The sequence below is a fragment of the Zeus faber genome (assembly GCF_960531495.2).
Source record: "Zeus faber genome assembly, chromosome: 13".
NCBI lineage: Eukaryota > Metazoa > Chordata > Actinopteri > Zeiformes > Zeidae > Zeus > Zeus faber.
The window spans coordinates 11,441,002-11,466,184 of NC_137198.1; the positions used below are offsets into that span (position 1 = coordinate 11,441,002).

Here is a 25,183-nt window from a genome sequence, read left to right on the forward strand (position 1 = left end):
CAAGTACACATTATACAAGTATACATTAAACAAGTATACATTATACAAGTACACATTATACAAGTATACATTAAACAAGTACACATTAAACAAGTACACATTATACAAGTATACATTATACAAGTATACATTATACAAGTATACATTAAACAAGTATACATTATACAAGTACACATTATACAAGTATACATTAAACAAGTACACATTATACAAGTACACATTATACAAGTACACATTAAACAAGTATACATTATACAAGTATACATTAAACAAGTACACATTATACAAGTATACATTCTGAATACCAATTCATGACCCGCCCGCACGTGTGCATTCCTTTACTCCGTACACTTTATCCAATTGGCCCCAGGCGCTGTAGATCACTCCGCCCATTGGTGGCTGTCGACCCGGCCCCGCCCCCCGCGGCCCGGCGCTCAACGCCGACTGGCCCGCTCGCCCGTCCGTCGAGCGCCCCACCGACCAATGGGCGCCGCAGAGGACGGGCCCCGCCGGGCGGCACAGCAGCGGCGAGGGGGGGGGGCGCGGCGCGGTGGAAGCGCCAGTCCCCCGAGCGCTCACAGCGGAGAGGAGAGTGCGAACGAGCGGACGTAACGGTTCATCTTTTCCCCTCCGAAGCCGAGCGGCGCCGCCACGACAAACAAGCGACAGAACCGGGCTTTTCCTCTCTCTTTTTTTTTTTTTTTTTTTTTTTTTTTTCTCTCTCTTTCTCTTCTCCTCCTCCTTCTCCTTCTTCTTCTCCTTCCTCCTCCTCCTCTGTCGTTCTCTCTTTCTCTCTTCTCCGTTCCGCTTCCGAGGGTCGTCGAAACGTTGGGGAGCGGGGGAACCAGGGACCCGAGACGCAAGTTTTTTTTTTTTTTAATTTCCCCTTTTTTTTGTTTTTGTTAAAAAATAGAGAGAGAGGGAGCGGGAGAGAGAGAGAAAGAGGAAGAGGGAGCGGACTCCGTCGGGTTTTGATTTGATCTCACTCCCTCCGCCGCAAACATGATGGTCGGGGAGATCGAAGTGAAGGAGCGACCGAGGCCGAGTCCCGACTATCTGATGCAGCTGTTGAACGAGAAGAAGCTCATGACGAGTCTGCCGAACCTCTGCGGCATCTTCACGCACCTGGAGCGGCTCCTGGACGAAGGTAAAAAACACCCCGCATGCGGGAGGAGCGGGAAGGGGGAAGGAGGAAGGGGAAGCGGCGCGGCACCGCAGCCCGGAGCGAGTCCTGTGGGCAGGGGAGCCGCAGACACACACGCTGGCACTGGGTTGGGGGTTGGGGGGGGGGACAACACGGTTAGGGACGACACAACCACGCAACACCGCAAACCTTTAGGACGGTTGCGGTGTTGCGTGGTTGTGTCGTCGCGGCAACAGCCCAGAAGCTCCGGCTCACCCGCCCCACGACGATAGTTTGTCCGCGAAGTTTGTGACTTTGTGGCGGCGGCGCATCGGAAAGAATACCAACTTTCTCGGACCCAACTTTAAACTAGCGCGGCGTGTCTGCCGCGGCGCCCCCGGGGACGGTGTTTTTTTTTTTTGTTGTTTTTTTGGGTTTTTTTTTTTTCCACTGAGCCGAGCGGTGAATTGTTCTGGGGGTGTTGGGGGGTGTTTACACATTTCGGGGCCCGAGTCAACACGCACGGTGGAGCGGGTTAGCTTGGTTAGCTTAGCGGCGGCACGAGGGACGGAAGCCCCCGCGCCGCCCGCGGTTCGCTGGATCCCAGGGACATTGAGTGGCCGGTATTATTTTTATTACCAAAAAAAAAAAAATGGACGTATCTGCACCATTGCGCCCTTGCACAACACGCCGCGTACTGTTTATTATTATCGTCATCCCTGTTAAACTCACATACACATGTATGTTTTACCTATGGGCTAGATCAATTGTTGCCCATGTTTGGTCGTTCTTGCATGTATTGTTTCCGATGTAAATGTTTATTTGTGTTTATTTTGTTTCGTACACAATTCGGAGTTGGCCGTTTATTTGTAATATTCCACTGCATGCGACACGTACAAGCTCCGCGATCTCCCAATAGTGTACAACTGAACCAGTAGGGCCAGCAGGGCTGGTTCAGTTGTACACTATTGGACACTTCTCTCGTTCTAACTGTGGCGTTACCTGAAACAGTTTAAGTGTGTGTGTGTGTGTGTGTGTGTGTGTGTGTGTGTGTGCGTGCGTGCGCGCAGTCCATCGCTATGTGCGCGGTGACCTTCCGGGGCTGCGGATTCATTTAAACGTCTTAAACTGAAGCGTTTACGTCTGGCCGTTCGTTTTAAAAAAGACGCGTTTCCGTTACTCTCCACCCGTACGGACCACGCGTTCCACTCGTGCTGTCGTGTTTTTCTTTTTTTTTTTTTTTTTTTTTTTTCTCCAGTTTTTCCCCCGGCACCGGACTCCCAAACCCCGGCGCCGTCGTCAGACTCGTTTCAGTCACAAATCTCTCTGATCCCGCAACTTATTGACTGTTGATGGTATCGATAACTAAGCGGATTTACTGTATCGTCCAGCTCGGGTTTATGTAATTGATCCGGGAACACTAGAGAGCGCCACATCCCCCAAACTCTCTCTCTGTGTGTGTGTGTGTGTGTGTGTGTGTGCGTCTGTCTTTATTAAACACGATATAATGGTAGTAAAGTCACCCGTGTGTATTCCACTGTTTAATCCGTCTATCGCCGGGGGTTTTCGGTCGCATATGTGCGCCGGGAGGCTCTCCAGCATGGAGTTGTCCGACCGGTCTGGAAGGATTTTTTTTTTTTTTGGTTTGTTTGTTTTTTTTTTACGTTCCACGACAAACGTCGAATCCGTCTCCAAGTGATGTGCTCTTCTGCCGACGTGCTTTTAAGTTTGGATCCGCGAGTTAAATCAATCCGAGGTTGTGTTCTGACCACCTCGTCGGGTTTATTTATCCACCCCTATATCACAGTGCCTTCTCAAACTCACATTTCACATTAGAAACCAGCGACAACTCCCCAAAAAGCCCTCGGGGGTTGGGGAGGAAGAAACATTGAGAAGGGGCCACAGAAGGAGGAATCCCTCTGTCAAAATGGGCAGGCGGCAGTGGGTGCGAGTGGGCGAATTGTTTTAAATAACAAATGTATTTCCTTAGAATTGCGAATAAAAGTAACAGCAAAGTCACTTGACATTTTCAAGTATAGTGATATTCAATTGAACCGAACCCCGAGTTTTTCCCCGCAGAAGAATATCATTTCTCAACCGATTGTGCCTGAAGACGGCTGCTGCCTTGCTTTTGTTTTGCATTATTTTGATGGGTGGATTGGAATTGGTGCTGAAGTCGGAGAGAGGAAACAGCTGGTTTTCTTTATTCAGCCCTTTCCCTGCCGCCCAACCCAGTATTTCCCCATCCCAACACAAGATAGTAAGAAATGAAGGGATAGAAGCGTGCTCTCACTTCCTGAAGCCTTGTGATAAATGATGAATCTTATTCAGCTAAGATGGGATGATGTTTCATGAAGACCTGTTTAGACTTAACTTTCCTAAAGATACATTTGCAGTCACAAGTGGAAAGCTTTTGGTGTTTAGTCAGACTAAACTATTTTACTGCCAGTGTGGCCCACATCACAGTGTCTGTTAGCCAGCGCCGTGGGGGTGTTCTCAGTCTTTATTTTATTTTATTAAGAAACCACAGCCACGGCTCCTCCTCCAAAGATATACAATTCCTCCGTTTACGAGGGGTTTTCACAGTACCGGGTGAAAAACATTACTTCTCCGCCAAATGTTTTCTGTGTGCGCGAATAGAGCCGCCCCGCTGCAGCAGAGGTCTGTCAGAGCGTCTGTTTCCTGTTAGCGGCCGCTCGGTGGGAGTTTTCTTGCCCTCCGGACCGGGGCCGAGCGCTGGTGTAATATTTAGAGCCACCCTCCTCCCTGTTTGGCCCTGCTGTGAACCAGGCTCACCCAAACCAGAACTGCTATTCACAGACGGCAATGAGGAGTTTTGCAAAAAGGAAAATCAGTAATACTTACACTCGCATGTGTGAAATATGCACACTGTAACTTATTTATGTAGAGTTTATGTCATTAAACATAATGGGCCTTCTGTGCGTAAGAAATTTCTTATTAGTGTTGTGGCTTGTTACATGTAATGTGCGGTTGATTGTCGATCTGTCTGACATGGAAGAGGGCTTGTGCAAACATGCTGACAAGGTGACAAACATTGTATTTCACTGTGAATTCAGTCAAATAGGACATATTAATTTTCCCTGAAAATAATTCTGAGCTCCATTGACATTGAAAACCTTTCTGAATTTATTTTTATTTTATTTTTTATGTTTTTAATACCGAGATTCTGTTTCGACAGTCTGTCCCTCCGTCTTGCCACACAAGTGGTTGTGTTGAGTGTGTGGAGTAAGCAGGCCCTACTTGAAAAAACTATTGAGATAGGCTGGAGAAGTAGAAATATACACCACGGCCTGTTTTGGGCAGAAGGGCGAGTTGGCAGTGGGAGACGGGACTTTGCAAGTCACAAAAGTTAATCTGTGATTCGAAGACACAAAATGTCATCGTATAGCAGGTAGAAAATGTAACATGGAAAGAGCTAAAAAAAACCTTCGCGAAGTAGTCCGGCCTGAACCAGTATCCCCAACAGCTGCACATACACAAATGTGACACCCTCCCTGACATCCACAAGTTTTTTTTGTTTTTTTTCCTGCAATCCTCTGCGCAGCTGTTTCCATGGTAGAGGAAAGCCGACACCACAGACTCTATCCCCTGTGACCCCCATGTGTAATGGCTGCCCCCACTCCCACCACGCTGCCCTGCTTTAGGCTGTGTGAACGTCCCTTCAGTTCCGTGTGTGTGTGTGTGTGTGTGTGTGTGTGTGTGTGTGTGTGTAAGCGGTCAAGGTCACTTTGGCTGGACTGACAGGCCTTTTTTTAAAATCCCCCTTGCGCTGCAGTTGTTCATCTCCCTGAGGTGACACCCGCCATGGAGGTTTTTTTTTGTTTGTTTTTTTTACATTTCTCTTTACGATCTTCGCTCCACGTGCCAGCCAACAAGCTGCTTCAAATTGCTATATTTTCTCTTGGCAGGAGGAGACAACCGATATAACATCAAGGGTCTAGTCTAGTGCAGAGCAATTTCTGTTGTGTGAGTTAGTGCCACGGAGGGGGGAGGGGGCATGGCACCTTGTTTTTATTTTATATTAAGTGTGTACTCTGGCGAGTCTGCGCAGAACACGGTTGTCTGATTGATTGAGGCCATTTGCTCCAAGTCCCCCATTTTCCTTGCAGGCTCAATTTTGAGTCTTGTTTGTGTAATAGATTTAAAGGGTACCTATTATGCTTTCCTTTTTCATGCCTACCTTATTTATATATATATATATATATATATATATATATATATATATATATATATATATATATATATATATATATATATATATATATATATATATATATACATTACACACACACACACACACACACCACACTCTGTTTTCAAAAGGTTTTTTTTTTTCTGCTCTCAGCTTTCTTTATATGTTCATTCTAATCGGCTGTGTGTTTATCCAAACAAAACCAATAAAAAGAAAACGTGTTATTGTCGAAGTATGTATATTATTTTCTGGCGTTTACATAAAACAAAAAATCCCAGCGTGTGACAGTCCCAGTGTGTCACGCTGTCCGTGTCTCCCTGGACAATCAAATTAAGCCCTTCTAGTTCTAATATGAGCAAAGATTCAGCCACTGGATTGCTTATTTCTTGCCTCAAATTTGTTCAGAAACAGATTTTAGTGGACTGATAAGGTGGAATCAGTGAAAGTTTACCAAGTAAATAAAACAGAGCCTGGAGTAACGCTCAACCCCCATTGGCTCAGAACTAGGGGCCTGGCTGCTCATTCACAATTAAAGTTAAACACACTGAAACAGCCCGGGCTTAGTGGCATGGCTCAAATGCATAATTTGGGGGGGGGGGGGGGGGCAAAAAAGCATGTTTTGGGAACCTCAGAGATTTATATTAGCATGTGTACAAAGGAGCATAATGGGTCCTCTTTAAAAGTCCATTGTTGCAGTTTGCTTGGTGTGGCGGGGTTGTGCCTGGCTGCCGTGGTCCTTAAGCAGATACAGTTGCATGTCTGCTGAGTGTCTCTGCACCTTGATTTCACGGGACGTTTCCTGTTGAGTAGTAACAGTTTGGAGGGCGGACGGACAGCCCCCTGCTACAGTGCTCGTGTGCATGCTGCTATCTAGATGCCAGATAAATGGTCTAGTGCTGCTTGAGAAATTAAGACTCAGCTTAGGGCTGAAAGGAAGGACAGACAGGAAGGCCGAGGTTGAGGGAATGGGTGGTGTGCGAGCTAAAACATGTTATATTGGCCCGTAATGGCTCGCACCCCCTTCCTCTCTCCCAAGACACCACTTAGAAACCGGAATTTAATTAAACACAAGCCATTCTGTGAGCTGCTTTAGTGAGCCTCCACCGCTGGTCCTGGAGCCGAGTTGCAGGTTAATTCTCTGGCATTTCCACGTCTTTCAGGCCTCCTTGGATGTTTTTCGTTTTTCGCCGTTTTATTTAAAGAGGGGGGAAAAACCCCACTCCTTTTCACTGTCTACCGAGAAATACTTTTCAGGACTATGACTTTTGGCACAGGCTAGTTTCTTACCACGTCTAGATTTTATTCTCTCTATGTGGCCCCACCACAGTGCCTATAGGAGCACCCCCAAGTGTCTGATAAAGATGTACACCGACAGCCCCGGGTTCTTATCTGCAGCTCAATCCTCTGAGTGCTGGGGCCTTCTTATCACCCCTGCCTCTGCCTGGCTGACTATCTTGATGGCACTGTCCCCAAAACTAAGCGTTTCCCTCCATAGTTGCTGTGGACAATGTGTGGCAAAGAGATCTGTTGTTGTTGTTGTTAAAAAAACAAGGTAATTGATTAGGAAGAAGCGAGATGACCAGACTGTTCCCTGAAGTGTGTGTCTGTGTGTCCCAGATGATAATTGGAAGCATCAATGCAGAGTTCAGACTACGTAATTCTGGGCTGATTTTTCTGCTCACCGATGGGTTTTTTGGGATCACCGAGCAAAGCCCCAGATCGGAGGGAAAATCATAGCGTGCTCCCACGAGCAGCATGTGGTGTCAAGAAAGAGTGACGGAAGTGCATGGATCAGCAGCCAGAAACACACAACCTGTTTTACTTTTGTTCTCTGGGTTTTTAATATATTTCTTATTTAAATTCTGCTTTTATTCTTTTTTTTTTTTTTTTTTTTTTTAGTGATCAAGAATATAATAAAAAAAAAATAAAAATCATAATCTGTCCCACGCATGGTATCGTATAATTCCGGTGTCATTTCTCACGTGTGTTTTCGTGACAACAGACTTTGGCGACCCGACCGACTCGTCAGGGATCGCTCCTGGCGACAGATCTCGTCATGTGTGACCCCTGTCGCCAATCGGTCATGTAGTGTGCAAACCACATGACTGCGAGATTCCCGATCACAAGACAGAAAGTTGTGTAGTGTGAACAGTACAGCGATCTGACCACTTTGAAAGTTGTCGTGTGGGAGAGAGGTTGTAGGATGTTGTAATAATTGTCACGCCAACTTTGTTGCGCTGATATGCTGTTATTTATTTTCCTTTTTTTGAAAACCCCGGACTTCCCTCGGTCGCTCATGTCTTTTCTACCCGTTTTTATTTTATAATAATAATTGTCTTGTCCCTGCGACCGTGTGTCAAATGAAAACACTGGCAGGAAGTAACTCTCTCTCTCTCTCTCTCTCTCTCTCTCTCTCTCTCTCTCTCTCTCTCTCGACTCCTTTGACGTTCCCCAACGAGGTGCGCCCGTCTCTGTCTTCCTCCTTTAGCTTTCGTCTGACTAATTTGGATTCAGTCATGAAAAGGCCGTCTGGGACAACGTTGTTTATTCATCTAGCTCAGCCCCCTTCCCTCCCCCACATACATACACACACCAGTGTGAGGGGCCCCACCCTGTTACATTCTTTGACTGCTTGGAATAGCTGCCCCCCCCCCCCCCCACACACACACGGTACTCCTCTTCTCTCTCTCGCTCTCGCTCTCGCTCTCGCTCTCTCTCTCTCTCTCTCTGTGTTCAGGTCCCCTTGCTATTGTTACATATGTGGTTTCTAACAATTAGGACTCTTTGGTAGTTGCTAAGGAGTTGTTGTCACAGGCCCCCCTGATTCCCTTCTGTGTTTTGTTTTCACCAAAGAGAGATGTTGAATCGCTGAGTTCTATCTTCGTCTGTCTCGCTCTCTCTCTCGCGCGCGCCTGCTCCTCCTGTATGTTTTTTTTTTTTTTGTCGGGTAAAATGGCAAATGAGCGTTGGCAGTCGGCTCAGGAATTTAACCGGGATCAGAGCGCTTAACCTCCAGCCAACATTTTGTTTTCACTCCAGTCTTTCATGCTGTGTTTTTTACTTCACTTGATCTGCATGCTTTCAAGTGAAATGCACTTCACCCTCAGCGGTGCAGTAAATATCTTTAAGAATGCACGGTGTCAAATTAGCGCGCAAGACGGTAAAGCCCTCATTTCCGAGCGGCTAATAGCTGTCTCCTGTCTGCTGGCGTCGATGTATTGAGGGCGGGCAGGCCGTCTCTCTTTACTGGCCCCTTTTCTTCCCTCTAATTTTGTGACGCGCACATATGCCAGAGTAATTCTAAGTTGACCATTCCAAAATGTTTTGGGCGTCCAAACCACCCGTGTCTCGAGATATTTCGCTTATTTCTCAATGAACATAAATGAAAATAGAATAATTGGTGAAATAATTGACCTTGTTTTCTCTAGTCGCAGTCTGGCTGATGAATTGACAGCGAATTGTTGACCCTTCTCTGCGCAGCTACTGTTGTTTCCCTGAGGTTTGGCGAGCCAGCGGCCCTGCTGTAGCTTTCCCAGGGGGGCCACAGAGGGCGAGGGGGAGCCCAGTAGAAGTGGCTCCTGCTGCTTTGACATCAAATGTGTAGTGGGGACTCGGTCCATAAACAGGCCTCAGCTGCTTCTGCCACCAGAGTGCACAACCTGATTGATTCAAAATGTTCTCCCTCTTCCCTGCATTTTTCATTGTTTATTTATTTTTGCTGTCGTCCGTCTGCGGCAAATGCTGAGTTGATGCCAACTAAAAGGGGTTTTCTACACATCGGCCCCCACGATCAGTATGTTTTAAAGCGCTCCCAAACAGGGTCACCCCTGTCTCCTGCACTCAGTCACGCTTTAATATAAACCAGCTTTTGCTTTTCCTCCAACTTATTCATGTTGGTGTGTTTCTACTCCAACCAAAGTGACAGAACTGGCACATGAATGAAGTCATAACAGAGTCATGTAACCGCGTGTTTAACAGAGTTTTGTCTGCCATTTGTTTACCGTTTGCCACTGCTTGTCTGTTTATGGTGAGGCTTAAGTCTGTCTGTCCTTATCAGCGCCGCGTTAGCGGCCAGATTACACAACGACAACAATGGCTGTTGCCGTGTGATTAGCTTTTAATTGGACAGACAAAATGGGGGGGTGCTTCTTTGCCGCCACTCAGAGCACAGGAAAGGAGCGCAGAAATACGGCGCAGACGACAAGCAGGAAATAACGTAGACTATGAAAGGCTCTGTGTGCACGCTTTTGGATCCACTCAATCGATTGATTGTGTACGCTGAAAGTAAAAGGCGAGCGAGGCTGCAAATAGCCAGGCTGGAACAGTGAGAACAGCGATAAAGAATTGGGAGGGGGGGGAGAGTTCCTATTTGCTGTGAATGAGGTCATCTGGTTGGCTGAGAGGAAGGTCACTGACCCCCCTCCCCACCCCTCCGCCTTCATACGCCACCACTGCCGTCTCTCTTCTGTCTGCTTCTCACTCTCTGCTCCTGACACACAATGGGCCTTTGTGGCCTCACACACTGTGCACATGCACTGACACACACACTCTGGGTTACCATGAAGCCCCCCGTCCACGCAATACCAGGCAAGAATGTACACATGAATAAGTGCCAACTCTTTTTTTTTTTTTTTTTTTTTTTTTCCCGATTGAGAAGCAAAGTTTGGTTTAATAATTATGTCAGGACCGGCTCGTTTCCCTGGATCTGGGGATTGTAGATTTCATCGTCTCGTTCAGACAACTTTGGGACGGCCAAAAATGCAGGATTGGGTAATCCAGCATTTTTGGCCGTCCCAAAGTTGTCTGAACGTTAATCACTGATGTACGATGGAGTTCAAAGCGTCACATTAAACCCCTGTCCTGAATAGTGAACACTAGTTTCCCACAACCAGTACATTTAGTTGCATGTTTGGTTGTTGTCTCCCACTAGCTCTGATCTAGTGGGACGTGTGTGTGTGTGTGTGTGTGTGTGTGTGTGTGTGTGTGTGTGTGTGTGTGTGTGTGTGTGTGTGTGTGTGTGTGTGTGTGTGTGTGTGTGTGTGTGTGTGTGTGTGTGTGTGTGTGTGTGTGTGTCACTTGCATTAGTGGAGACAGGTGTGGGCAATCAGTGATTTGCCAAGGTGCCAGCTGCTGTTTCCACCTTGAGCTGAAGAATAGTCTTAACAGAAATGGACTCGTCTGTGTTGGCCGTCCCCCCGTCTCTCTCTCCCCCACTCTCTCCTCCTGGAGAGAATTGGTCTGACACTCGTTCAGGCTGTTTGTGACGGGAGCTCTTCCTCCAGCTTTATTTTTATTGAGTGTCTGACACTCTCGATGAACCAGACCCAAGCTTTATCTGCGCTGCTACGCCCTCATCACCACGTACAGTCCTACCCCCCTCTCCCCTCCTCGGTAACTTATCGCAGTTCCTCTCTCCTCACTTTCGTCATCTGTTTACGTTGTGTTGTAATCCATTTTTCTAAAGAAGAAGTTATAGTTATTGTGCTTCTCCGGGTGAGAGATGTGTTTTTTTTTTTTTGTTTTTTTTTGTTTTTTTTTCTTGTTTTGCTTTGGTGTTTTCCAGCGGAGCAGATCAGTCTGGTCTCCTGTGGGAATGACTCATTTTTCCTGGCTCTGTCTGTCTTTTTTTTTTTTTTTTTTTTTTTTTTCGTCTCTGCTTTTCTCGCTCTGTGATTGTGCTTCTTTGGCCCCTTCTTATTTTTGTATTGTCTGTTTTATTTTCACTGGGACTGGGCAATAATGTGAAATTAAGACTTGTCATACAGTGATAAACACTTACTTTGTGTAAATCTAACAGGATATGACACATTTTGGTCGCCACATGCGTAGGTTCTATGGTTTGTGACACGTGAGTGAGCCAGAGAATGGATACTGATGATGGGGAAGGGGCCGTTCGATTCAGGCCAGTGCATTTTTTTGGGTGTTTTCACACCTAGCTCAAGAGCATTTGTTCTGAAACCTGGACCCCCAGATCGTTTAGTTTGGGCATATGTGAACACAACAATCGCACTCGGGTCCAGGCCAAATCAACCAGACATAGACCGGCTAGAGAGGGTGGTCTCGGCACCCTTGCAATCGCTCCACAGAGCAGTTTGTTTGCCGTGGGAATGCGACCGACCCGACAAAGCCATTCAACTCACTTCCTGTGCTGTGTATGCTATGCGCGATGGGGCGCTCATATTGTGTGAGAATGGATGTTTTCCCATCGTTATCATCCATTGCACAGAGTTCTTTGATACTCTGTGTCCGCGCTCTGCGGAGAGCCCAGGCATGTGGCCGCGGCAGAGCGACCGCTCGTCCCCCCGGGAGCTCGTGGTGCCCCGCGGCCATATGATCCGCTGCCTTAAGCGACCCATGGTGAAGAGTAGCAGCGGAACGAGGATCCCCGACTTCCTCCTCGTCGCCCAGCCCGCCTTGTCGACGAAGATGTGGATGGGGAGCATGCAGCAGCGCACCCTGGCGCCGGCGCCGGCGGGGGCGGGCAGCACTGCGTTTGTTAACAAGTTTTGGTCAGCTGTTAAGCGGTGCCGTGTGACCACAAATTAAACCAAGGTCCCCAGTGCAACATTTTAATATTATTGCCTGAATCGGAACAAAGCAAACAATCTACAGGTCTGAATAAGACTTTGTTTAAGACGTTAGGCCTACAGACACTTGTTTTGTGATTGACAGCAATAACCAGTTTGTATTTTGGGAATATTGTGTGATTACATCTGTCTTTTTTCTTGCGCCCTGGATGATTTATCACGCGGCGTACCGCTGTAAAAACATAATGTGCTTGTGTCATAATGTCTTTTCGGGGTGTGTGTGTGTGTCAGTCAAAGGGGTCCTCACGCTACTCATTTTTATTTCTTGACACCCTTTCATAAATATAAAATGTATGATTTGTAAACTTGGGTGTTTCTTGTTGTCACACCGAACGCGTCCAAAGTATCTTCTTCCAATACCAACGCCTCTGCGCTGAAACGTTCATCCGTTCTGTTTGTTTTGAGTTGACCCTTTCCTCTGTAACGCTGGTTGTTTAATATAATTGACACGTTTTGAAAATGCCCTATCCTAACAGCGTGGAAGGCACTGCCAGTGATGAAGTCATTGTTGCTAATATTGCAGCAATTTTATACTGCTGCGCTAATGAACTATGGATTATGCAGCCCCATTTTGGAGAATTTGATTGATATTGATGATTAATTTAAATTTCGATCACCGCTAATTAAAATCTTATGACGCCAATCATTAACGTTGTCATTATTAATTGTTTCACCCCCATCTGATATCTCATTTTCCATGACCGTATTGCTATGATTTACTGTTATGAATGCAATTGTCTGACTTGGTTGATAATTCCTTAATCATCAGCAGTACTGCTCAATCTTTCATATCTTCATCCCTTTGTCTCTTCCTCCCCCCCTTTGTCCCTTAAATCCTACTCTCCTGGTTAGTCTGCTTATTTCTAACCTGTGCTACCTGTTCCTCCCGTTTCATCAATTTTTCGTGTGTGCGCACGCTTGTTGTGGCAGTAATCCGGCCTCGGGGCTACATCCCCTCCCTCTTTCATGTGAGGACCAGTGGTGACTTTAAAGGCCTGAAACGCTGCACGTCAGATTGCATCAGCGGCTCTCCCTGTCAGTCCTGGCTTGGGAAGCTACCAGACACTCGCCTCCCCCGCGACAGCCTGTTACATAGGCCTGGACCATTGTGCAAAATTCCAATTGGCGATCGCTGGGGGGCAGCCATTGCCAATTTACGATTCATTGGTGATGGGGTGGGCGCGCATAGAATGTAATGCGGAAAATGTGGTCTCCCACTAACAGAAGTGCAGGATTTATTAATTACAAATAAATTTTTTACACTAGTGTGACTTGACTTGGCTAAAACATCTAGTTTTTACTAAAGCAACAGGCAAAAACTTTTTTTTTTTGGAATGGGACGGTTAACGTTAAAAAATGTTGTTTCATACAATTATGAAACAAACAAATATAAATATAATAACATATAATAAAATAAAAACAAAGGAAAACCGGCATGAGATTTGGGAACCGGCCCACCTGCGCACCGCTGTCTGGAGGAGGAATAAGAAAATAAACTCCACTCCAATTCTCTGATACCTCTTTTCCAAATACATATTGTAGGTCGACAGGAATATCTGTGTCATTGATCATTTCATATCCCATTAGAATTCAAAACCAGAAGTTACAGACTCTTTGTTTTGTTTTTCCCCGCATGCGGGAACCACAAAATGTTTTTGAGTGTGGGGGCTGCTCCGTGGGGACCTCGCTGGGCCAGCAGAGATGGGGTGGAGGGGAGGGAGTCTCCCTCACTGCTCCAGCTCTGAGGGATTCAGAACACGGTAAACTGCACTTGAACCGTTTCATTGCTCAGATTTCTTCCTGACAGATGAAGGGGGGAAAAAAATAAATCGTCCGTTGTTAATGTCAGTCACGATCTATTCCATCAATTGTTGATTTAATCATCAATCTGCCCAAGCCTACTGCTCCGCACGTACGCACGCACCACGCTGTCTCTCATGTTGGCTGAGAGTAACATGCCTGAACCCGCTTGGTGTAATTGCATGCACACAGGTTCACATACAGAGACTCTTAATAAACCCTCGCGCTGAAGCGCTCTGAAACGGCTCAATTCAAGAGGTTTATTTGTCAAAGGCTTTACCGCAGCAGAAGCCTTCTTTGATGGCGGTTCAGTCTGGCCGAGTCTCTGACATCTTGACCCACTTATTTAAGAGCTCCGATTACCCTTAAAACACGAGTGCGTTTATTTCACACTCTTGAGCGAGGAGCGGATCAGGATCTGTGAGACGGAGTAGACAGCCGCCCAAAAGTTAGAGATGCGATTCCACAGGCAGGGAGAGAAGTCAGTTTTTCTCATTTCCCCTCTGCATCGTCTGTGCCCCCGGGGCGAGCAACGTTTTGGATTCAGCCCCTCGTAACATCACCAGCATTGTTTGTTCTTCATTGAGGAAGACATAGTCATTTGACAGAGAACTACAGGCCAGGCGCTTGTTCACACTCAAGCAGCTCCCTGGTTATTTGGCCCAAAACAACCAAGATTAGATCTGCCAGGTGCTCCCTACATATCCATCTACATATTCTATACTTTCTTTCCCGTGCTTCATGTTTTTAGCTCCACAGTACACATGTAGGCGTTTAGAAAATACATCCGGATCCTGGAGAGAGCTGAAGGCACGCAGGGAAGAAGCGAGACACATTAAATAATACAACCAGAGCCTAAGTGTGTCGTCACACCCACGAACGGTGACAAAACGGCTGTTGGACGGGCTCCTTTGGCTGTTTGCGCAAGCCCGAGCACGTCCTGCGTACGGAGAGGGAAATACCAGCACTCACCTAGTGATTTAACATGTTTGTGTACCTGCGTTGAGACGTCACTTCTTTTCCCTGCTGTGAACTAGTGTGATTTTTATTTTTTTCCCATTGGAAGAATTTAGAGCTTATAAATGTAACTTTAGCTTCACACTCTTTAGCACAATAGTCTATGTGAATGGTAAATAACTCCTTCTCTTGTGTGGTATGAAAGTTTGCATGTCTTTGCCCGACCTCATTAACTGCCAATGGGGGGGGGTAAAGGAATATGGTTGACCCTTCTTACCACCTCCTAACCCACCCATACATGTCCTGTCCTGATTAGATAAAGTGTGATGGGGACATCCTTTGTCATTCAGTTGATCAAGCACGGCACTCGTGAAACCAGGACTCCTAGTGTTCCAAGATTTAACGTACCCCAAAAAGTCATGTGTCGTTAGAAAGGGGTCTGATTTCCATAAAAAAAACTCGGAAGCTTTTGTCTTTGCCAATGTTCTTTTCTAATGGCTGAAAGTGAGTCTAAATATCTACTATGTTCTTTATTTATTGTAAAGAATTGTGATGTTTTGTGTGTGCAAGCTTTTAAGAATTCAACAGTGTACTGCTGTGAAATAACTTTTTGTTTGCCTTCCAGTAGTTTAAATCACTGTCAGGATAAGACTTCTTAATTTTGCGATTTCTGCAGGCATTTACAAATTTTACATTTAGAAAATCTATGCTTTGGCCTGCAGTGATTCTTTCGACATTAGATGTTGAGTCCATTAAGCATCTGGAATCTCACATCCTCATCACGCTTTTTTGTCATAGACTATTGTTTACGGCTGCACTCAAATAATACAGGCCAAAGATGCACGATCACATTGCAAGACAGTCAAACATCTTAATTTGCTAAGGGGGCATGTGGGAGTAATGGCTGGGACTCTGGGCAGATTGGTTTCCAGGGTCAGAGGGGCGTGACAGGAAACGCAGCGGTGGTTGTCTTCTCCCGTCATCTTGACAGCCAGAGCCTTTCCTTCCTTTCTCTCCTTCCTGCCTCGCTTCCTCTTATGACAGCTCGACCTTTCCTGCCATTGTTGCAATACATATATAATTTTTTTTCCCCCCTCCATATTTCGCTATCACCAGAGCTGGTCCGTCGGGTCGGCAGCGGGCCTCCTGCTTTTCGTTTGCAGCCGGGTCCCCTTTCACCTTCCCTGTAGGCAAGATGAGATGGCTCGAGGGCCACAAAGAAAAGAAAATTTGAGGCCTGGGCCCCCAAACACCAATCGCTCTTTGTCTCGCTCTCATTTCAACCATACCCTGTGAGCCAACATCCTGACTCTCCATCCTGTTATTCCTGTTCCTTATCTCACATCCTCACATCTTGGTCAGCACGCATCCTGCGTTCATACATTGCATCCCCTGCATTGTTTTGGGTGTGTGTGGGAGTAGGCCTGTGGCCACAGTAGATAAAGGAAAGGGGGGGGGGGCGGGAGACAAGTGTGTTAACTCATGCAAAGGCTGAGCATCCAAATGTGGACTAAATCCATTCAAGCAAAGCGAGAAAAGCAGTCTTGGGTCAGGCAGCACAGCTCAGGGCATACTTTGGTTTCCTTCAGTTTTAGAAGAACCAATACTCTGTTGGTTCGTGTGTGTGTGTGTGTGTGTGTGTGTGCGCGACAGGGTACGTCTCCTGATGCCATGGGCACACTACACGACTTTCAAAGTGGTCAGATCGCTGTACTGTTCACACTACACAACTTTCTGTCGTGTGATCGGGAATCTTGCAGTCTCGGGGTTTGCACACTACATGACCGATCGGCGACAGGGGGTCACACATGACAAGATCTGTCACCAGGAGGAATCCCTGACGAGGTGGTCTGGTCGTCAAACTACGCTCTGTCATGAAAACACACGCGAGAAGTGACACCGGAAAGGACGTGATACTATGCACCGTGACAGGATTATTATTATTTTTTATTCTTTTCTTGATCACTGTAAAAACAGAATATATAATAAATAAATGAATAAAATCTATTTCAAAATAATTAAGATAAGAAATATATTATAAACCAAGAGAAGTAAAGTAAATATCTCTGGCTGCGTGTGTCCCATCCACCCCTGTGTCTGCTCTCATTGGCTGTTGCTCGTTGCGTCACTCCCTGTGCAGATATTAAACCTGCTCGATATCTCACCGCCGCCGTCTGCGAGCAATCGGCTAGCAGTCGGATCGCGTTGTGAGCAGCTCACACCACACGCTCGTCGCCCACGGGAGCGTGCCATGATTTTCCTCCAATCTGGGGCTTTGCTCGGCGAGCTCCAAAAACCTGTGGCGGGTGGAAACTCAGGCCGGAATCACGTAGTCTGAACTCAGCGTAACTGAACCACAAGCCAACTCTGACTGCATCTTTGTTTCCATTCTGGCACACCTTAGTAGCCGGTGTTTATGTTGTGAAACTAAAAGACTGGTGCTTGCTTCTGGTGTTGTGGCCGGAATGTGTGTGTGGATATATATATTTTCTCTCTTGACTTGTATATCCCCCTCAAATTTGCGGAACCATTTTCAGCTCATGGAGCTTCCCTCTGAAAGGCAGCTTCTTAAATGATTATTGCTGTGCCTTCCAATTTAACGGTACATATCCCTCCCTCTTTAGATGGCAATAGCCTATCTCTGCTTGGTATTTCAGAGGGAGTCTGAGTGTGCATGTGTGTGCATTAGGATGGCTGTGTCAGCTCAGCACAGGAATAGGATTCCTTTTTATAAGGTGATCTTGGGGGAGAGTAAAAATTGGCACACAGCTCTGCCTTTACTCATTTGGATGTGTGTGATAGATGAATAATTAGCGCTATTATGAGACTACTCGGGAAATGGGAACCTGGTAATGACTGCAGCTCTCTGACCTGCCTCTTGATACTGAGTTAAGGACAGCTCCTAATGGGTTTTGCGTGTATGAGCGTTCTGCTTTCCCAACAGTCGTCTAGGTGAAGTAGAATTGACTGGGCGACACTCTGGCTTCGCAACTTACTCACTCATACTGCCTCTGGGGTGCTGTGTGGTTGCATGTATTTCAAATATGCATGTGTACTCACAAGGTCCACCCCAGGATTCCTCCTGTAGTCCTCCCACACGGAGAGTAATGAAGGCTGACCCCCTGCGGCGGCCATTAAGAGGAGGCCATTATTGCTCAGCATTGAGCTGGCCCCCCCTGCCAGTATCACCTCACACTATGGAAGACCCCACTGTGCGCAGGAAACTGGCACTCCCATGGCTCATTGAGCTGCCAGCGTGCCCCCCCACTGGCAGACGGCCCCATAAAGCAGTTCCACATCATCAAATGTGGCGATCCTTCTTTCTAATTTTAGTCTGAGTTCTTAATAGCTCTGCAGATACAGTCTGAATCACTCCTTTTTCGCTGCTGGGGTGGGGGTTTGAACGCATAATGAGTGTGCCGGAAAGGGATTTCTTTAGAAATCAGAAATCAATTACTTTGTTTTAACAGAATAGTTGTTGCAAAAGAAACTGCCTTACTGATAATTGTAAACTATTATCCGCAATGTCTTTCAGTATGAATGTCACTCGCCCCTTGGGACCATCCCTAAACAATTTATTCTGGTTCGATAATTGCACGATTATAGTGAAATATCTTAATGCCAGTCCTAACAATCGGTAACAATGTAATGACGGTACCATAAAAAGGTAACAACATTAAAGCAAATCCAAAGTTATGTTGTGCAACCTGGTTAATTGACAAGATTTAATATTTTCCGTTTCCTGGCTTGCACTCTTCCCCAACAGCGACAGGAAACGCCTCAAGACAAGTCTAGTACGCCTCAAATTTCTCACTATTATTTTTAACTCCTCCCATCCCACGCTCTTGATTATTTCCTTATGTCTTTTTTTCTTTTTACCTTTTACCCCTGTCTCACTTCCTCTCTCCCCTCCTCCTCTCTCCTACTCAGTCTGTCTAACCACCCTCTTCTTTTTCGACTGGGCACTGCAACGATGTGTTAGAGCACACCATGATAGCATGCCACTAGCAGTCATAAAAAGCCATGTCCACTTATGAACAAACCAAACTCACCTTAAACGCAGTTGCCAGTGACTTCAGTGTCAGAGCACGCCTTAAACCATGTTGCTAGTTGTGATCATAAACTCTGCTGATGGCCATTGCCTGCCTACCATACCCACAGTGTCATGGTTATTTGCTTTATTCAGAGGAATGGGACACATGATCGCTCCCTCTCCAATGTCTCCATTACACATGGAGAGGGAGCAAATTTTGCCCAAAACGCTCCGTCAGAGGACACACGGTATTTCATCAACAATATCATATTATTTTTGAGGGCTTTAATGCATAATCGGAATAACAAATAGACAGTTCCAGGGCTATTTTTTTTTATATGTAACAAGATGCAACCCTATTGTTTTTGTTCTGATTTTTGTTATTATTCTTCTCCTTGGCATTTTTTCGGACTAAAAGCGTTGGCAATCTTAACTTGTTTTAGTAGTAATGTTGATGCAAAAACGATGCAAAGACACATGTACTTAAATGCCTGAGCTGTCGATTGAAATAGTTGCCCTCTGGAGCACCAGTAAACTTATTCTCATTGTCGTCGCGATATCAACTTGCGCGATAAACACATCGCAAAAGACTGAGCGGTAATGAATAAGAAAAAGTATTATGCATAGTAAGGTAGCCAAATATAAATGTTGACGCAACTTACTCACCCCCGAGTCGTATTCCGTTTTTGTGTTCTCACACATGGAGTTTGCTTGCTGTTCCAGAGCAACAGATCTGAATCATGTATCATTTGAGTCCCAAGAGTTAAATAAATTAAACTGTCGCTGAGGGCATACAGTGTTTAGTCTGTTTGAATGGAACCGTGTTTTTGGGAACTTCCACACGTGGTGATTTCCTTCCACAGAGACGCCGTGAGGCAGGACTCTGTGGACTACAGGTAGTAGACAGACACCTTCTAACTTTTAGGATGAGGTAATAACGTTACTAGCAGCATCTTTGGGCACGTCATTATGGTGGTGAAATTATTACATTGGAAGCAGGAAGGACAAGTAGCAGGGAGACTTCATTTTGGAGAAAGGGTTGAAAGGTAGTACGGCTGCAGGAACAAAATTCGAACATTAAAATAAATATCACTATTCAGATGCTGAAATTGCCGTTCAATTGTGTATTTTATTTTTTAATAAATAAATGATTGATTATAAATGTTTTGGCTAAGATTAGCGAATCAATTTTAAATGTGATTAGCAATAAAGTTCAATATGCTTTTATCCAGTTTGTTGCCAGTGAATGCACGTTGGAGAGAAATATTCCCGGTAACTGTGTGTGACGTCCGCACCGGCACCTTTACATCTTCTCCGGTGTTTGGCTGTGTGTACAAGGGAGAGTGCCTAATTCCAAAGATGTGCCAATGAAAGTGGGAAATAAACCCAACAGTCCCAGATAGAATGTCTTCTAGTGCAGAGGTTCCCTAACCACTGGCTCGTAGGCCATGCCAGGCCGCGGGGGCATTTGCCACCGGACCGTGAGAACATGGGCAGGATTTTTTTCAGAGTAAATAGAATACATCTAGAGTTCTAAAGTACTCAATTTTATAAAAAAAAATGTAAAGAATGCAAATTTGAATGGGATTATAGGGGAATATCTGCAGCCCTAAAAAGGTAGCCAGTTTTCTCTCTATCTCCGGCATCAGAGTGAATATTTCAGGCAGCGTCTCGTTGGAGCAGAGGTATGGTGCTATTTGCTGCTTGTTTCCTGCCATGTTTGTTCAGTAGATTTTCTCTCAGGCGGTTCGGTCTCCTCTTTTTCCCAGAGTGTTATTTCTGTGGGTTATCCAGCTCCCTGGAGAGCCTCGTCTACAGACGCACACATGCTCATTAGCCGTGTGTGTTTTATTGTGTATTGGCGTGTTTGTTTTTTGATGTGTATGAATTATATTGTATATTCTTCAAGTTGTGTCGAGGCAGACTTGAATGTGGTCCTTGTGTGTGCGCACGTGTGTTCTCTGGCAGCGTCAGCTCATTATTGATGATCAGAAAGCGGAACGTGCTTATGAGGTAGCTGGCAACAATAAACACAGTCTCCCCACATACACGTACACAACAGACTAAACACTTTGTCAATTTGGTGTGCTCTGTCTAGGACACAGCGTATGTCCGTCTGTTCTCCAGTACTTCCGAAACATGTACACTTTTTTTCTTTGAAAGTTTGTGTGTCAGGGGTGAACTTGACAATTTGGCAATCCCCAAATCTGTGCTTTGTAGACTGTCGCTTTCCACAGTTTCCTCCAATACTTACCTGAAACTAACAATGCGGTAACTCTCAATAGTAGGACAATGGTTAAAAGTTGTAATTTGGGGAATTTTAATGACAACAGCCTCTGTAAGGCGATGTTTTTTGGTGGGAATCTGCATTAATTTAGGGAGGTGGGGCGTGTCATCATTTTGTGAATTCTAAGGTACCGTGCATATGCGTGGCAGCCAGGCTACCCGTTGCCCTCTGCAGTTAGAATTTGTTTCCAATCAAGCTATGTTAAAAATATTGTGTATCGCACTGTCAACCCCGTACAGTGTATAGTACCGAACTGTGAGCTGCCACTCCCAATGTTTCTTTAACTTGTTCCCGCTGGGTTCACAGCATGCTCATTAACACGACTGGATTGGCTTATCCACAAACATCAAAGTAACATGCATCACAGACCTGTTCAATTGGGAGACAAGGAAACTTTTTTTTTTTTTTTCACACCATAACGAGAGCGTCTATTGACTCAGACATAGCTCTGAAGTCAATAAGTGCTAGAAATGCATACGTTTTCATGGCTCAGTCGCCCCCATCAGCTTCTACCGTTTCCCAACCCGATGCGTAAAAAAAACAAAAAGACCCTCTGCTTTTTTATCATTTCCGACTGCCAAACCCAACTGTTCAAGCGGGGTGTAGTCTTGGATTAAGTCGTCTGCAGAGTGCGTAAAAGAAGGAGATGCACGGGGATCCCAAATGTTTTGGCATGGCTGGGTTAGCCAGGCTTTGTGATTGCACGAGTGCATATCTTTTAAAGCAGAAAGGCTTGTCCGCCGCTCAAATCTTGTCCGGCCCACGGAGGGCTATTTTAGGTAGCTCAATGTGAACCTGACCTCCACCTCATTATGCTGCTGTATTTACCCTGTACCTCCGCCTTTGTACGTGTCAGGAAAAGATGAAAGATCTTTTTGGGGGGGCGGGTCTGGTCTCAATCCACCTTGATCCTTGACTTGGAGGGATCTCGTTGCTGTTAGGTGTAATTGCTGATGGACTGGGATATTATCACTCCGACACTCCGCCATCGCAAGGCATCTAAAGCCGCCTCACTCAGGCAAACCCATCACGCTGATCACTCGGAGATCGCAACTCTTTCTTTTTCACGCTCATTCTCACCTGCGGGGACAATTTAGTGTAAATGTCTTTACGAGGATCATGCTATTTCTGGCTCCTTAACGAGCCACTGGCTGTCTGATGGGACGGGTCGAGGTCCAATCTATACTCCTAAACCTTATTGCAGTAGGTTTTTGTGGACCCTCTCCTTACCGTCTTTTTTACTCTCTTTTTCGGTTTCTTTTCCCATGCCCCATTTATTCCCGCCATGCTCCCCCCCCCCCCCATTAAGATTGTGTTTTCAATCATTAGATCATGTTGGATCACAGGAGCCGGCAGCCAAGGAAATTCATCGTCCTTCCTTCGTCTGTTATTTATTTTTATAACAGCAAAAGACAAAGTCAGCTTGCTTGCACCCTCCTTGCGTTAATACCTAGCCACTGGCGTTTTATTTGCTGTCAGCCTGGGAAAATAGTTCCCCTCAAAGATAAAGTAACAAGCATAATTGAATACATGGAACATGCTGCTTCTCCATTTCTCTCTGTTCTGTTGACCTCTTTTTCTTTCTCTCTCTCTCTCTCAAGCACAGGTACATGCACTCTCAGATCGCTGACACAGATTAGTGGATGCGCGTAACACACTTGGTTATTGTGACTTAGTTTGTGAAAGTTTGATGTTGTGCTGCTCCCATCTGGCCTTGCAAGGCAAGTGATGGCCAAAACGCCTGTGGCATGGGGGGCGGGGGGCTGTGAAAGGCAGAGTGAGGTCAGAATCACTAGGTGATATTCACCTTGTTGTGCCAGGGGTGGCTTTGCTTGCATTAGTTGGCAAGGCTCTGGATACACTGTTTCCATAGCTATGGTCCCTAATATTTGTTTGTCAAGGTTAGGCAGTCTTAAGTAAGAACTTACCAGGAGCCATTACTGGCCAATGAAAACCTTCTTCCAGGGTCTCTGCAGGTCCTAAAAAAAAAAAAAAAAAAGTATGAAAATGTCTTAAACTTGATTTAGCAAATATTGGTCCTTAAAAATCATTAAATGTTCATTAATTTGTATGAGGTCTTAATTTCAACAAACATTTAATTGATTTATCCATAATGTTGTTTCTAGCTAATTTAATCAAGGTCTTCTACATCGGGTTTTTGACACAAACCCGATACTGAACCAAATACCTGCCTTCATACTTACCAAATAATAAATATATATATATATATATTAAATACTTAAAATTTGAAATTATTAAAAAAACTCTAATTTTAAAGTATCTCCGATACCCGCAGAAACCCTGGATTTGGCTGACATCCTGGCTTGATTTGCCTGGCAGTGTCCTCAGGTCATCAGGCTTATAATAATAGCATCACATTTCACACATCAATTTGAACCAGGTGCGGAATCTGGGCAGAGCGTTAACGTCCGACTACCAAACCCGGTCGATTGGTCTCAGTTGAAGTTAGCTATGTTCTTGGAACCCGACTCGTTTTCCATGGAAACGGTGACAGCACGTGGAAGGCAGTATTGGCACAGGCGCCCGTCTCAGCTGCTTTCTGCTCTGCACCTCAGATGCGCTCAGCAAACCTGCTCCTATTTTATATGCAAAGACGTACGAGAGAGACCTTTCCTTGCATCCAAATACATGGTGTGTGTGTGTGTGTGTGTGTGTGTGTGTGTGTGTGTGTGTGTGTGTGTGTGTGTGTGTGTGTGTGTGTGTGTGTGTGTGTGTGTGTGTGTGTGTGTGTGTGTGTGTGTAACTGTTGTGTTGCGATCAATTAAATCACAAGAATCATATGAAAAAGACAAGTACTGTTGCTGTGGACTTACTAGACTAGTATTTTTTATTTATTTGTGGCATCTTCGTATCTCCCCACTTTGTCTTTTCCTGCTGAAATAAGAGACCTGGCTATTGACGAAACCAATTAGCCTGACATTGCCCTCCTCCTCCAGGGATGTGAGAGGTCTTGCTCTATTCCGGGGACTTCCCCTTTTCTTTTCCTCTATCTTTCTAGTTTTATACTTTCCTCCATTAAACCCACCGCATTAATTTTCCAAAATCCCTGAATTCAAGCTCAACCCTCTTTTTTTTTACACATTCTTCTTATTCGCCCTTTCTTCCTCAAACCTAGCGGCCTCCTTTCCCCATCACTTTTTTCCTGCATAGAGATGTGAGGAAAGATGAGGAGAAATCATCTCTTTATCTGAGCTTACACAGGGAGGATAGGGCCCTGCATCCATGAGCTGTGACATTTTCCTCCCTTTGTCTCAGATTGGAGGAGAAAAGGGCAGAAATTCAGAGAGAGGGAGCGAGCGAGCGAGCGAGAGATGAAATTGTATGTGTTTAAACTGTCACTGAGGCAGCGAAGGGCAGCTTGAGTCCAAAGTACGTAGAAAACCCCTCCGCTGGGATGTTTAATTCTGCTTTCACTTTTCCCTTTTTCTTTCCTCCGTCGCGGCTCTCCCACCTACTCCTCCCCCCAAGGTCAAAGTTGGTTTCTCGTTAGGTGTCTGGTCAAATAGCTGAACGTGTGTGTGTGTGTGTGTGTGTGTGTGTGTGTGTGTGTGTGTGTGTGTGTGTGTGTGTGTGTGTGTGTGTGTGTGTGTGTGTGTGTGTGTGTGTGTGTGTGTGTGTGTGTGTGTGTGTGTGTGTGTCGCTGACTCAGGTCCCAGGTGACACACTAACAACTGAGCTGAGCGATGGCTTTGAGGGAACACGAGATCGGTTACTGCTCACGCAGCCCGAAACGTAGAGCAGCACCTCTCTCCCATGTGAGGTGGACGGGAGTCATGGGTAACACCGCGGCGAAAGGATGCTTCATGTCTCTCTCTCTCTCTCTCCTCGTTCTTTTCTCTTCCTGCTGTTCCCGCCCCCTCCTTTTCTCTTTTGCCTTCTAAATCATGTCATTCCTATCTCTATTTTTTTTGCAAGGGTGGACAACTAGATAAATTATTTCGGGGTTGCCCGAGGCAGGGGGTAATTTTTGGGTACCGCGCTTTACAAAAGATTTGGTGTGCCGAAATTAGAGGTTGTCAAATGTCGCGCGTCTTCCGCTGATGGCTCGCTACGGCCCCTTTATGTTAATGTGGCATTTCAAACTGGAGAGAGAATTGGATTCAGGGTGGCAGCGGAGGTGGTGGTGGTGAGGAGGAGGAGGGGGTGGTGCCGCACGCGTGCG

General features: G+C 45.7%; 1 protein-coding gene across 7 annotated transcripts in view; it reads left to right on the plus strand.

Annotated features, from left to right (window-relative positions):
- Nucleotides 1-370: 370 nt before the first annotated feature.
- qkia (QKI, KH domain containing, RNA binding a) overlaps nt 371-25,183 on the plus strand; it is an 86,725-nt gene continuing 61,912 nt past the window's right edge. For all 7 annotated transcript variants that reach the window (XM_080012376.1, XM_080012379.1, XM_080012377.1 and 4 more), the window contains exon 1: nt 371-1,147. In XM_080012376.1, the coding sequence (XP_079868502.1) occupies nt 1,003-1,147 (145 nt within the window). In that variant the 5' untranslated portion in view covers nt 371-1,002. The remainder of the gene's footprint in view (nt 1,148-25,183) is intronic.